The 14,077-nt window shown below is 42.0% G+C and overlaps 1 protein-coding gene across 9 annotated transcripts in view; it reads right to left on the bottom strand.

Annotated features, from left to right (window-relative positions):
* Positions 1-1,364: 1,364 nt before the first annotated feature.
* Positions 1,365-14,077, bottom strand: part of ABHD3 (abhydrolase domain containing 3, phospholipase) — a 70,302-nt gene continuing 57,589 nt past the window's right edge. For all 9 annotated transcript variants that reach the window (XM_085847045.1, XM_085847046.1, XM_085847049.1 and 6 more), the window contains 2 exons: positions 7,895-8,060; positions 1,365-3,346 (listed from right to left, as the gene is read on the bottom strand). In XM_085847045.1, the coding sequence (XP_085703171.1) occupies positions 3,156-3,346; positions 7,895-8,060 (357 nt within the window). In that variant the 3' untranslated portion in view covers positions 1,365-3,155. The remainder of the gene's footprint in view (positions 3,347-7,894; positions 8,061-14,077) is intronic.

The following is a 14,077-nucleotide window of genomic DNA, read 5'->3' as shown; positions in this document are numbered from 1 at the left end:
ATGCTGCAACCATGAGGCACGTGGTCGGCCCATTGGCCTCCTCCACTCACGAGGCTCCCTCGCTGAGAGAATCTAGTGAGCAGGATCAGCGTCAGGAAAACAAGCCACATGTCCATACAGCCGCAGCTGATACTCATGGACTATATCGGTAACAAATCTCATTTGAGTCTCTCTCAGCAACCGCTTGTTGGACACAATGTCTGACCAGCAATAGCCAATGATTCTCCGAAGACACCTGGTACCAAAAGAATTAAGTCTCCATCTCATATCCCTGGTCAGAGTCCAAGTCTCACACCCATACAGCAAGACTGAAAGCACCAAGGACCTGAAGACTCGGACTTCCGTCCTCCCACCCAGGTACCGACAGTGCCACATCCCATGATCCAGTGAATCCATGACTCCCCAGGCCCGGCCCAGACGTCTATCGACCTCTGGTTCACAACATGTAGAGACGAGGATATCACTGCCAAGATAAGTGAATCTCTCCGCGACCTCAGTGGAGCCAACGCTTACTGTGGAGATATATATATATATATATATATATATATATATATATATATATATATATATATATATATATATATATATATATATATATATATATATATATGCTTCAAATAAAATAAAATACATTTTTTAAGAGAGTCAAACACCATCTAAAAGCGAATTGCAAAAATATTTTAACAAGTAGTCAAATTTACTCACATTCAAGCAGAATTATGCTTTAGAATTGTTTTTGCAGAAATGTTCCAGAAACATCTCACTGCACAAACCGACAGTTTTACATGCAGATGTAGTCTATCAAAGATCTTAAAGCAACACAATAACAAAAAAATTCGAAGCTTTCCAATGAGCCAAATACTCCTTTTGCTTCTCAAAGTGAGGAATTAATTCTGTCATTCAATAATTCACAATCCCAAGGTATTCTGATTATGGATGAATCAACAGAATGGTGATCGCAGTACGCTAATCGTCGTGGAAAGGAAAGGACGAGCTGACGTTTCGGATGGTAATCTTTTTCTGGAGCAGATGAGGAGCAGCACTTTTGCTTTGTGGAGGGGTCAACATCAGACACGTCAGCTTCTCCGTGCCTCCCCCGGCAGTTAGGATACCTCAATCAATGCACTGTCAAATTAATTCACCTGTCCACCAATGCAGATGGACACCAACTTTCACGAGGACTGGATTTCCATTGTACTCTGATTATACCTTTTCAGGTTCAGCAAAGAAAGCCATTGAAACTTCAACAAATTTTATAGCAGTTGAAAAACAAATCCCACATCAACCAGGAAAATGAAGTCAGTGGAAACAAATACGATTTGAAGTTTTCCAAAAAAAACCAAACCGAACCAATCAACAAAAAGTCTTACAACTGAGCACAAACTTTACTGAGATCTCTTCTGAATACGATACAAACCGCGATGCACAACAGATCATTATAGATGTGGGGGAAATGTAAACATTTTGGAATACATGTGGCCAAAATATTTGAAATCTACTAAAGCTTTTCTTTTACAAGGCACAAATTAGTAATGGTCACAAATATTACAACATTGGCAAAGGAAAAAAAAATGCGACAGAACTAAACATTTTTGGCACTTTCTGAATAGCTTATCTACAAAAAATCATGAAAGCAATACAAGCCTGAACTTTTACACCCAAGAACAGAAAAGCCTGGAAAAAAACAAACAAACAAAGAAACCCAAACTGCCTGTTCTGTCAGGTTAAAATCAAACGGTGAGGTGACAAGGTGCTTGTGAATCACCAAAACAACCACCTGTGTGACGCCGCTCTGTCCGAATGCAAATCTCATATTGAAAAACTAAATGGGCCATGGAGTGGACAGCACATCAAGGAAATGCACAGTATGTCTTTTGGCCAATGAATAAGGCACAACTTTCCATTATGCAAAGGCTCACCATTTCTGCCAAAAGTAGCTGGAAGAAACTCATCTGAACATTTACAACATTTGGCCAAAAGCATAACCCACGGCTTTGTCAAAACCAAATCTATAATCATATTGTAACATGAAACAGGATTACAGCATCAACAAGACATTGCAACTGTTAACGGAGGTCCACCACAACAAGAACATTTTAATACACTCAAATTCAAAGAGAAAGAGAACTCTGAGAATAGTAAATGGATCTTCTTCTTCAAAATGTGATGTCGTCACAACTATCGGTAACGGAGATTACCAATTCTTTTCATCAAAAATGATGTTTCTCGTAAGCTCAACATTATAAAGATTTAGTGACGTAATGGGAAATTTAAAATGCCATCGATTTACTGCATTAATCACTCAGATAAAAATTCCACTCAAAAGCAGAATTACATAATAAAATAAATATAAGAATAAGTTAGTACAAATGATAAGTAATAATAATAATTATAAATAATAATTATAATAATACAAAATACACCACCTATTGCTGCTGTTTGTGGAACTGCTAAGCACATCAGAAGAGGTTCAATGAAGAACGGAGGACACGAAAGTTAGCTTACACATTTATAGAAAAATGTCAATCACTTACTCTCCAGTGTAAAAGAAAAAGTCCAAAATACAAGACACAAGGCAGGAGTGACTAAGACCCGACAGCCTCCAGATGTCGTACACGATCCGACAAAAGCTGTGTTGTATTGTATGCACGAGCCAGCACGATGGCGTAGTGTGAACATTTAAGGCTACGGGAAGCGCAGAACGATTGAGAGAAGACGGTTTTGAGCGTGAGAAATAAGAGTGTCAAGTAAAGGAGAAAGATGGTGCTTTAGTAGACTGGCAGCAACAGGTAATCACGAGGTGCACTTCATTAAGGTCAAGATTAAAAAGACAAATGTGTGAAAACAATCATTCGGCCTCGACACATCAGTCAGGCAAATTAAAAGAGTCGACAACTGATCTCATACAATTTAAAGGAAGATGTTGGAAAAAGGAAGGCAGTAAGTTCAACTTGTGTATTTACTCTTTTAAAACATAACCGCAGTAAAACTCTGATTGACCATCAGTCGGCACAAGTGGACTTGGATGCCTGGAGTGCGAGCAGAAAATCTTGAGGTGTTTGAAAGCCAGGACAACTGTCTGATCGAAATGCATGGAGGGTTTCCTCACCCTGTTAAAAGATCACTGAACAATCCATTATCCAAGACATTCTTCATCAAGGTGGCTGACAAGCTGCGGTCAGCTCTTCACGGTGCTCAAAGGCAGCAGAGCAAAATTGGCCAAATATTCGGTCCATGTAGCTGTCATTACGAGGAAAGGCACCCTCCAGGAAACCAATATGTCCACCTCGAGATGTCACGACCAATGCGACATATGGGTTTTCTCGTGCTTGTGCCAGGGGCAGAGCTGAAAGCATGTGGGAGAAGGAGTAGAAGAAAAGAAAAAATGGCATCAAGGCCCACATAAGACGATGAACATTCAAAATCAAAACTGAATTTAAATAAAACACAGTGTGTGAATGAAATAGAAAGCATGTGTGTGGGGGGGGGGGGAGGGAGGGGAAAGTTTGAAAGATTCAAACAAGATGGACAACACCACCTCATGGTCAGTTCAAGTACTGTAAATGCTTTAGTGGCCATCTACATATTACCTTTGCACAGGGAGGTACCAGACTGTGAATCGAGAGAGGGTTGGAAAAGCAAAGAGATGGAAGAGAAAAGGGAGGATAGGAGAGTCAAATATGTGGAGGAGAAAAGAGGAAGACAGCAATAAGCTAGTAGAAGGGAAAGGGAATGTATGTGTTGGGCAAGGGGGAAATTTACTGTCCAATGTGAAATTTGAACATTTGAAATGTTCAGAAAAAAAAACAACACACCTTACGAGAAGATTCGTTATCTTAAGTAACTGTGTTGGTCTGTTTGTCATTCCCATCTGAACACTTAGCACAAGATTCCATGTTTCTTTGACCATTGTCTCATAACCCCCATGTAAATTATTTTGACGTCGCATACTATTTTTTTTTTATCTGCACGTGATATATGTACAAGCTCCCCGATGACCTTTTGGGATGATACTCGTACACTAAAATGTGGGAAACTACTTTTTACCCTCAGTGGAGGAGAGGGCATTGCATTTGGGTCCATTTACCTGTCTGTTTGTTTGTTTGTTTGTCCACACACAGAACTTGTGTTTTTCTCTGCAACTGCTTGTCAGATTAAGATGAAATTTTCAACAAAGGAGCGACTACTCATGTAGAATGTTTTATTGATAATTATGACATCATAGATCACGTGGTATGGCAGCCATGTTGGAAAAATGGAAAAATTTTGGACCTCTATCTCTGAAACTGCACCACGGAAAAAATTTAAACTTGGCACATAGCAAGTCCTCCTCATGGGGAATGTGATTTTTATGACGTCATAGGTGCCTTCGTTATGACGTCATAATTTCATATGTAGAACACTACATCTGATAAGTATGAAAAATTTTGAGGGTCATCTGGGGATAAAATGGTCCAAAGAAAAACAAATTAATGACATCATCGGTCAACTGATTCAGCAGCGATATATATATATATATATATATATATATATATATATATATATATATATATATATATATATATATATATATATATATATATATATATTTTAAACCTTCAAAAATCTTCTTCTCGAAAGTGGCTGAACATATCGAGGTGAAACTTCACAAAGGTTCAAACTGATACAAAGATTCATGTTGGCATACGCTTCCTGTAAAGCCCTGTCTCATCCACATTAAACACTTGTTGAGGTGTGTTGCCAACTTCTTCAGTAATTTCTTTCAAACTATCAGGATAATTTGTAGTCATTTCATTGTCAGCACTCACAGCTTCAGCAGTCACTTTGATATTATGCAAACTGCTACGCCTCTTCAAACATTCAAACCAACCACAACTAGCATCAAAGGTTTCCATTTCTGCACTCTCACCATGTTCTTTCTTTCAGTCCTATCACAAACTTAAAGGTTTTTCCTGAATTCCCATCCTACTAATCGGCACGTGACCTTGATTTTGATATTCTATCAAAAGGCTTAAAAGTCTTTCCATATATATATGTATATATATTTCTTCTTCTTCTTCTTCTTCTTCTTCTTCTTTCGGCTGCTCCCGTTAGGGGTCGCCACAGCGGATCATCCGTATGATCCGCATAGTGATTTGGCACATGTTTTACGCCGGATGCCCTTCCTGACGCAACCCTGGTCGCCTCTTACGACACAGGGATATGGTACACCTATTTTAACCAGGGTATACACCGGCCCAGTATACTGGTACTCATATATATATATATATATATATATATATATATATATATATATATATATATATATATATATATATATATATATATATATATATAGTTGAAAGTGTGTTTCTCTGTGACCTATGTACGCGAAAAGTACTGGACTGATCCTCACCAAACTTCACATGCTGACAGAACATGTACCCGGGAGTGTCCCGATGTAAAAGAATTGTACTTCCGACTTCCGGTTTCCGAATTATGACGTCATCACCTGATTTCGTAACATTAATTTTTCAAGATCAGCCGATTGATATGTACGCCATATACAATATATCTAACATATGATTTGAAGTTTTTGTTTGTCTGTTTGTTTGTTTGTCTGCACGCGCTAATCTCCTGAAATGTGAAAGATAAGAGCGAACCACTGAAACGAAAAATGTTGGGATGGGCCCTGGGAAGGTTATAGGCTATGTGGCAAGGCCCCTCGGCTGGGGGGGGAGGGGGTGTGTTTCCCCCTCACCAACCCCCTTAGCCTATCACTGGCCCAATACTGATCTGATACTGTGCTCACGTCAGACATATGTATAGAAGATTAAATTCATTCAAAAAGAACCCGGGCAGCGCCGGGTGCATTCACCTAGTTTCCCATAATACCACAACTGCTATGAATTACATTAATAGCAATTAATGGTGTCACATTTTCAGCACATTTTTTAATTTTGTCTTCATTTACACCAATTCTTCTGACCATCATAGGGTGTAGACCAAGAGCTCTACCGATCTACACTGCTTTTTCAACAGCATCAAAATTCCTTTCAAAAAAAATAAATCAAATTTACCTCCTCTCATAATATGTATTGCTAGAACTCATTTTAAAAGGGTATTAGCAATGAAATGCCATAAACAAACCAGCATGAACCAAAAAAATTGCGTCAGCAGTGACATGAACAAATGCACCTGAATTATCGATGTTGCACGTTAACTTCCCAACCATAATCACTGATAATTCAATGGACACTTTATTCCCCCCTCCACCCCACCTATCATATGTCATGCCATTGTCCTGGTTGTATTTTAGCTTAGCATTTTACAGTCACCTCACCTAGCACTTAATAGAATGAGGAATTTTCATTGACCATTTGATGACAAAGTAACGACAGTAAAGCCTTAAATATCACGGGTTTGACCAATCATGAGCAACCTCTTTATGTACCGATTTAATTATCATGGGGCTTAATTTTGATGAATAGCGGTTTTTGAGCTGAGTTGTGACGGTCACCTCGCACCACGAGCCTTTTGTCGTTTCTCACGCACATCTTAATAATGGCGCCGAAGCTTAAAACAAAACTATGGACAAAAGTGATTATTTTATTTTATTTATTTGCTGGTTTATGGAGTTGCAGGATAATTTAAAAAAAGAAACGGACAGATTATGGAGGGAAATGATGCAAGAGAGTAAGAGGAGGGATGGTGTGGGCTTTAGATACACAACAGAAGGGAGCAGCCATGTTTAATCTGTTTCTGAACCTTCAATGCAGCAGGAGACTTCATCCTTCATCGTAAAGCAAATTTATATTTATCTTGCATGTTTATTTCAATTGTGATGCGTTTATTTTTGGCTACCACCACCTTCCTCCATATTTTCTCGAAGCCAAGGAATCTAACCCCCCTTTTTCCCATCGGCCCTTAGTTTTAACTATCATGGTTTTGAATATCGTGGCATCATCCAGGAATATAACCCGCGTGATATTCAAGGGTTTACTGTATCCTTTGTTGTTTTTTTTCTTCATTTTAAAAATTCGACCCCTGAAAATAATATCTTGCCGTCACATTATTAACAATGTATAAGATAAACAACATATACCGAGTGACGTACAGCAGGACCTAATTGTATTGGAGGAGGAAAAAAAAAAAGAAAACAAGGAAATCAAGATAGGTGGGCCCACAAAGAAATAGGAATTCTAACCACTTAATGCAGGAGATTTGCAACCAACTCCTCAGCATGACTGCGGCGAATTCTAACCCGATTCAGATTGTGGCAATTTTCACAACCCCGACATCATGCACAGACAAGAACATTCACCTATCGAAAAAAAGGCATTGTAGCGAATGTTTGCAATCTGAAAATTTTAATTTTGTTGTGCGATTACTAACCTGGACTCGTGAGCATTGAGAGACGCAACCGCTCAAAGTATGGTTTTGCGATAGAGATGGCACACACATCCCAGAAGTTTGGAGTGATAGTAATGTGGAGGGTGGAACATGGCATTGGCTTAACTGTTTTAGTTGTGCCATCTGTTGGAGGAAGATTACCTCCATAGTTAATGGTTTCACATACAGGGGAACATAAAATGGAAGAAGTTTAAGTAGTTGCAGCAGGACCTCATTGCTACCCCCTTTTTAATATACCACAATAAGAGAAGCCATCATGATGGGTAGCTTCGTGACCCCATTTCTTTTCATTATTGCGACCCTAAGGTTGGGAAACCCTGAATTAAGAGTCTCAGATTGCTACCATACATAAATAATTTATAAAATCACGAGCTCCCACTGAAATTGGGAAATGTCACCGAGTTAAACTGCTCATGATATACAATGGATTCCAGTTAAGATGAATGGTCAATTTAAAGAATTTTGATTTTTTTTAAACCAAGTTGATGGTGGGAAAGCATACTGTGTTTCGGGTTAAAAGGATCATCGGTGGAGTTGAGCACAAGGACCGGTGTTTTGAAGGAAGTGATCTTGTGACAGGGACTCGCATCATAGTGGTACTGCTGTGTAGATGGGTACCCGAACATCACAGCAGTGAAACGGTCATCAAACTCCCAAACGGACTTCGACTGTGGGTAGTTGGTGGGGGAAGAGGGGCGATTATGGTTTTTAATTGGGATTTTTGGAAAATCCTCTGAATATTTAGTGAGCACAAATAACAAAAGTAAAGATACATCTAAATTCAGATCTCCCCACACAAATCAATCCACATCAGCAGCAGAATCTCCAGTCTTCACTTTGTAGCTAGGCTACTGCTTTTTAAACCTGATGACACTTCCAGAAAGTACCACTCAGGAAGCAGCACTGATTGGCCAGTCATAGTTCCACCCATCTTCCCTGTTGCAGGTTACCAGCACTGCCTGCTATATGATATATAAAATACGAATAAATATATTAAATACTAGCAAATTAAATACAAGCAAATACCACCCGTCGCTTCGCTGATAGGAATACTAAAAGGGGGGGGGGGGTGGGGAGAAAAGAAGGGGAAAAATAAAGAGAGGGGTGGGAGACAGAGAGGGGGGAGAGTGAGGAGGTGGAGGGGAAGAGAGAGGAGAGAGGGGGAGCAAGGAGGGAGAGTGAGAAGGGATACAGAGTGAGGAGAGGTGAGAGGAAGGGAAGGCAGACGTACGGTGCAGCAATAAGTACAATTCATATTGTCTCATCAAAATACTTCTGCATGGAATGACAGTGAAGATGGAAACAAAATATTGTCTGAAATCCATTTTCTACTGGTCAAACTATAAATACCGTCCAGAGACAAACACTGCCTAGACACGTCCGGAGACAAACACTGTCCGGACACATCCGGAGACAAACATTTCCTGGACACGTCTGGAGACAAACACTGCCCGGACACGTCTGGAGGCAAACACCCATGTGGACAAAAACAGCGCCGGGACGCGTCCGGAGCCAAGCTATCCAGAGACAAACTCCCATCTAGACATAAACACCAGCCGGACGCGTCCAGAGAGAGGAGAGAGAGATGTGTAGGAGAGTGCTGCTCTGTATTCGGCGGGAGCAGAGCGAAGATGGGACAGAGAGAGAGAGAAAAAGAGGCAGATGGGGGAGGGAGTTAGCAGAGAGAAAATGTTGTGCTTTATGAACAACACTGTGATTCATCAATGATCTCTCTGACTTGCTGAAAAATCCTCTTTATCTCTTTGCGGATGACTCCACCCTCTGCCATACCATGCAATCCCTTAGATCGGCAAGCAGCAGCCTGTTCAATCTCTGCAGATCTGGACAAAATCACAAGCTGGTCCAACACGTGGAACATATCTTTCAACCCTGACAAATATCACACTCTCACCATGCTTCTCCGAAAGGACCATCTAGAAACCCTCCCCCTCCCACCCAACCCCCCCCCCCACTCTCACCCCACAATATACTTTCTCAACAATCCTCTTGAAGAAGTCCTTTCATTCAAGCTTCTGGGTCTCACTGTCAGCTATGATCTTTCCTGGGAAAACCACATTTCCAAGCTGGCCTGCAAAGCCAGTCGCCGACTGGGCATCCTCAGTCATGCAAAGTCCTTCCTTGGCACATTTGACAACATACAAAGCTTTCGCCCACAGCATGATGGAGTACTGCTCACCCTTCTGGGCTGGTGCTCCCGCCTCTCACCTTTCTCAGCTTCACGCTGTGGAAACAAAGGTATTTATGATCATTGGTATCTCCCGCAATGAGGCTGAGTCTTTGGGCCTCTCACTCTCATCACAGGCAGGTCGGTAGTTTTTGTCTTTCTACCGTCTCCTCTCCGGCCTCACCCCCCCCCTCACCACAGGCAGGTCGGTGGTTTTTGTCCTTCTACCGTCTCCTCTCTGGCCTCGCCCCCCCCTCCTGCTCTGTCTGAGATGTGCCCCCCCCATATTTCGGCAGGGCGCTCAAGGTCTGCTAGCAGCCCCCTTCTGGTAAAACTACCAACATCAAAAGCCACTGCACACCTTCACGCTTTCATTCCTCTTTTCCCCACCTTTGGAACAAATTCCCACACTCTCTTCAATCCCACTCTTCCCTCCAGGTCTTCAAAACAGCTGTTCACCACCACCTCTCATCTTCCCCCATCCAAAACCACGATCTTTTCTACCCCCACTAATCCATCCGAAACGTACCTCCTTCAAGTTCCCTACTTTCCGTCCCGAAAGTCCCTGTAGTGTCCATCATGTTTACCATGTACCCCACCCCATCCCTCTCCCTTCAACAGATCTCCTCATGTCTCTGTTCCCCACTGTTTTTTTCTTTCCCTCTCCCACCCTGCTCCCCTTGTACGTTCTGTGTGTTAGCTCTCACACGAGCCTCGACAAAGTAAACAAAAAAACCCAATACACACACACACACACATACACACACACACACACACACACACACACACACACACACACACACACACACACACACACACACACACACACACACACTTAGTGCTTGGTCAATATCAACAATTCTTCAGGAATCGGCAGATTGGAGTCAGTGTGATGTCTGTCAGGTCAAGCCAGATTAGATCTGTGGCTTGCTACAGGTAGCACATAAACCTGTACCAACCTGTTTCTTGGTCAGGTTGTCAGGGACAAAACCGGCTCCACCATCAGGTTTTCTGGTGAGGAGGGTGTATGGACGTGGACACCCAGCAGGATAAAAAAACAAAACCTATCAAAGGCCGGAGGAGGTCCTTGTGAGCCAATGGTCATCCATTTCTAATGCCCAACTGTCTGCAGATGTCCTCCTGCAGTTGGGTTACTTTCTTTTTGGAGTTTGGTGGCAGTATTTGCACTCTGGCCAACGTAAAACCATTCACTCGGTAAAACATAATAAAAATGCAAAGAAAACTGAAAACCCACTCCATGGGAGCACCTCCTTTGCAGCTGCCCTTCTCAGGGCAGCTCACCGGGATACGGGATTGAGGAAAAGCCTTTGGGACCCCCACTCTGATAGAAGGAAAAACATGGGGTAACCTTCCCGGGTTGGATTGTGGTAGTGTGTCTCAGGGTGATGCTGAGGTGTCGTCCACCAGATGGTGGTTTCCTTGGGTTAACCTGAGGCGGTCCCTTCGGGTAGGTGCCTGGAATGTCCAATCCGAAAGAGAGGATGATCACCTGTCTCTATTATCATCTGAGCTCAAGCGCTTGAACATTGGTATTGCAGCACTCGCTGAAGTTCGGAGACCGGATAGTGGCGAGATCATGGCGGGTGGTTACACTTACTATTGGTCAGGTTGCTCTGATGATTACCATGCCCAAGGAGTTGCTGTAGCTGTGTCCAACAATCTGACTTCAATGATAATCAAGGTAACATCGGTCAACGAGTGTATTATGAGACGAAGGCTTCGTCACTTCTTGGGTGTTGTTTCCCTGGTCTCTGGATATGCTCCGACTGAGGCAAGTGATCTCACCGTGAATGACGCATTCCATGCCATGTTCGAATCTGTGGTTGACCAGTGCCCCAGGTGAGATACTCTTCTCATCTTGGGGGATTTCAAAGCATCGACTGGAACTGATTTCAATGCATCGACTGGAACATGTCTCATGGGTATGAGACATGTGTTGGTCCCCATGGATCTGGAACTGTGAACCAGAATAGCACCAAGTTCCTTGACGTTGCAAGAAGTCGAGGACTTCGGGTGACTGGTTCATAATTTCAGGGCACACAGCCTCATCACTGGACTTGGTATTCCAATGCTGGTGATGTGGCAAAGGAGATTGACCGTGTGCTGGTTGATGGTCACTGGAGGATGATCCAGAACTGCAGGGTCTACCGGAGTGCTCAGTTCCTCAATACTGACCACAGGCTTGTTGTACCAACTCTGAAGTTGCAGATTAAATTTGGGAGAATGGTACCCTCCCAGCCTTGGCTGAATGTTGGCAAGCTCAAGGATGAGAGGGTAGTTGAGGAGTTTGTAAACAGGCTAAGTGGGGATTTTTTAGTGCTCTGGGTACTTTGGGGAAATTCTGAAGAGTTGTGGAGTGCCTTCAAGACTACCATCCTTGATGTTGCTGGTGGATGTCTTGGAGCTCACCATCGGGCAAAAAAGAATTTTGTCTCTCAAGGGACACTGGATACCATTGGGCAGAGTTGCAGGGCCAGGTTTAATGGTAGAACTGAGCTGTTCAGGGAGTTGAGGCATAAAACTAGACCTGCACTGAGGGTGGACAAGGAGGCCTATGTGCGAGGAATCTGTGAGGGGTAGAGCATCACCTGTGGTCAAGTGATGCTCATCCTGCTTACAGGGGAATTTGCGCATTGCATTACTCCAAGCCCATCCCTCGGTGTACTGCAGTTAGAATGGAGTGTTGTGGGCTCTTGACAGAGGAGTCCGAAGTGAAGGCCCGCTGGGCTGGTTACTTTGAGCGGCTGACCAGACTGATCCTCCAGCTGTTGAGTTGGATGTCAGGGGTGTTACTATCCCTATTGCTGACCCTGCAATCAACAAAGGTGAATCAATCATCCACCTTTGTTTGTGGAAACACAGGCTGCGGTGAACTGGTTGAAATGGCATAAAGCTCCTTGGATCTGTGGCATTCATGTTCAACATTTATAAATTAGTTTCATCGCCCCTGCAATACTACCTGACAATGGTTTCAAAGTGCATTCTCTACTTGCGAGGATGAACCTCATCTTGCAAGGGGTTTTGTTCATTTTTGGGATCCAGTAAATGAATGGTAATTTATGGTGTTTATCTGGAACGAACAGCCTTCTCGCTTTTGAGTGATTCGCATGGTGTTGTATCAAGTCTATTTTATTATCATTACTTATTTTGTAGGTCTTTGAGAGTCCAGTCTGTAAGCCCAATTATTCCAAAAGTGTTTCAATGTCGAATGTTTTGCATACAAATTCAATATTATTATTTGCTTTGTTAATTGGAACAATAACATGTTGTGTTTGCAGCCGTTTTAAATAATCACTTGTCTCTTGATTGTTTAAAATTACTTTTGGATTATTGATTCAAACTTTTCTTTTCAAATCAACAATTCTGCTTTTTACATGTTTCTCTATTAGGCCATGGGCCAGATATGGTCCACGTACACCCCCCCCCCCCCACAACCCTTCGACCCCATATTTTTCTGAAGCCTTCGGGTCCCCTGAGCATGAATTCAACTAGTAACATGAATAAACCGGGACTTGCTATCCATTTTCCAACCATATCTGACAGTACCCTCAAAATGTCAACTTTTCCTCAGTTTCACACATAAAAAAAATCCCCTGACTGATAAGATCTCTGCAGTTGCCCAATAAGCATTAATATTAACAAATTATATATCAAATGAAAGATTATCACATGCATATTTTCAAAATAGAGTAATCTGTCAAATTTAATCGCGTTATGTTTGTCCCAAGAAGTGATGAAGAGGAGTACCTCGCTTTTCCTTTTGACAATTCAGATTCAACTCAGATATCTGAAATAATAACGTATATTCATGCTTATTTTACCTGACACAAACAAATAAATATTTCTATGATATCACAAATTTTACTGCCTTTCTATTGATACCAAAATTGTCCCACACCAACTAAAGATGTACCAGGTATTACATCTTAAACATAAGTTCATCAATGTTGCAACACCAAACATGTAGTCACCAGTAAGACGTAAGACTGAGAAAATATGCCTTACTTCACATAAATAATATAAATTACAAGTTTATTTAAGAAAAGCAATTGAAACTTATTATGTCATGTCCACAAAATGTCATTGTGCATGGATTACGCATAATATTAATCATCGCTATCGTCATCGCTCTCCAATGCCCGCTCTATATCATCAAATGCATCCATATCTGAATCCTCATCAGAGTCAGTGTCGTCAGGTGTGACTTCAGCAATGTCAGCCAGTTGCCTTGGGAGAACATCTCCTTCATACCACAGAGGATCAAGGTTACCATCCTTTTCCTCCCAACCATATCCCTGACTGGCCTTCGGAATCTGTGGTTGTGGAATATGCGCGGTCTTCCAAATCCGTACTTGGTGGTTTACTCTTCGAATGTGCTGGGTAAGAGCTCGCTTACAAGGTGGTAAGTTAGCCATATCCGCATTTCAGTCATTAACCATCCCATAACGGAGTACAAAACTGTACAAGAATGCTTGCGTG

The sequence above is a fragment of the Eptatretus burgeri genome, chromosome 11 (assembly GCF_056783735.1).
Source record: "Eptatretus burgeri isolate ZD-2024b chromosome 11, Ebu_testis_v1, whole genome shotgun sequence".
In the NCBI taxonomy this organism is placed as follows: domain Eukaryota; kingdom Metazoa; phylum Chordata; class Myxini; order Myxiniformes; family Myxinidae; genus Eptatretus; species Eptatretus burgeri.
The sequence above is the reverse complement of the archived record's forward strand: the minus strand, read 5'-3'. Positions and strand labels throughout refer to the sequence as shown.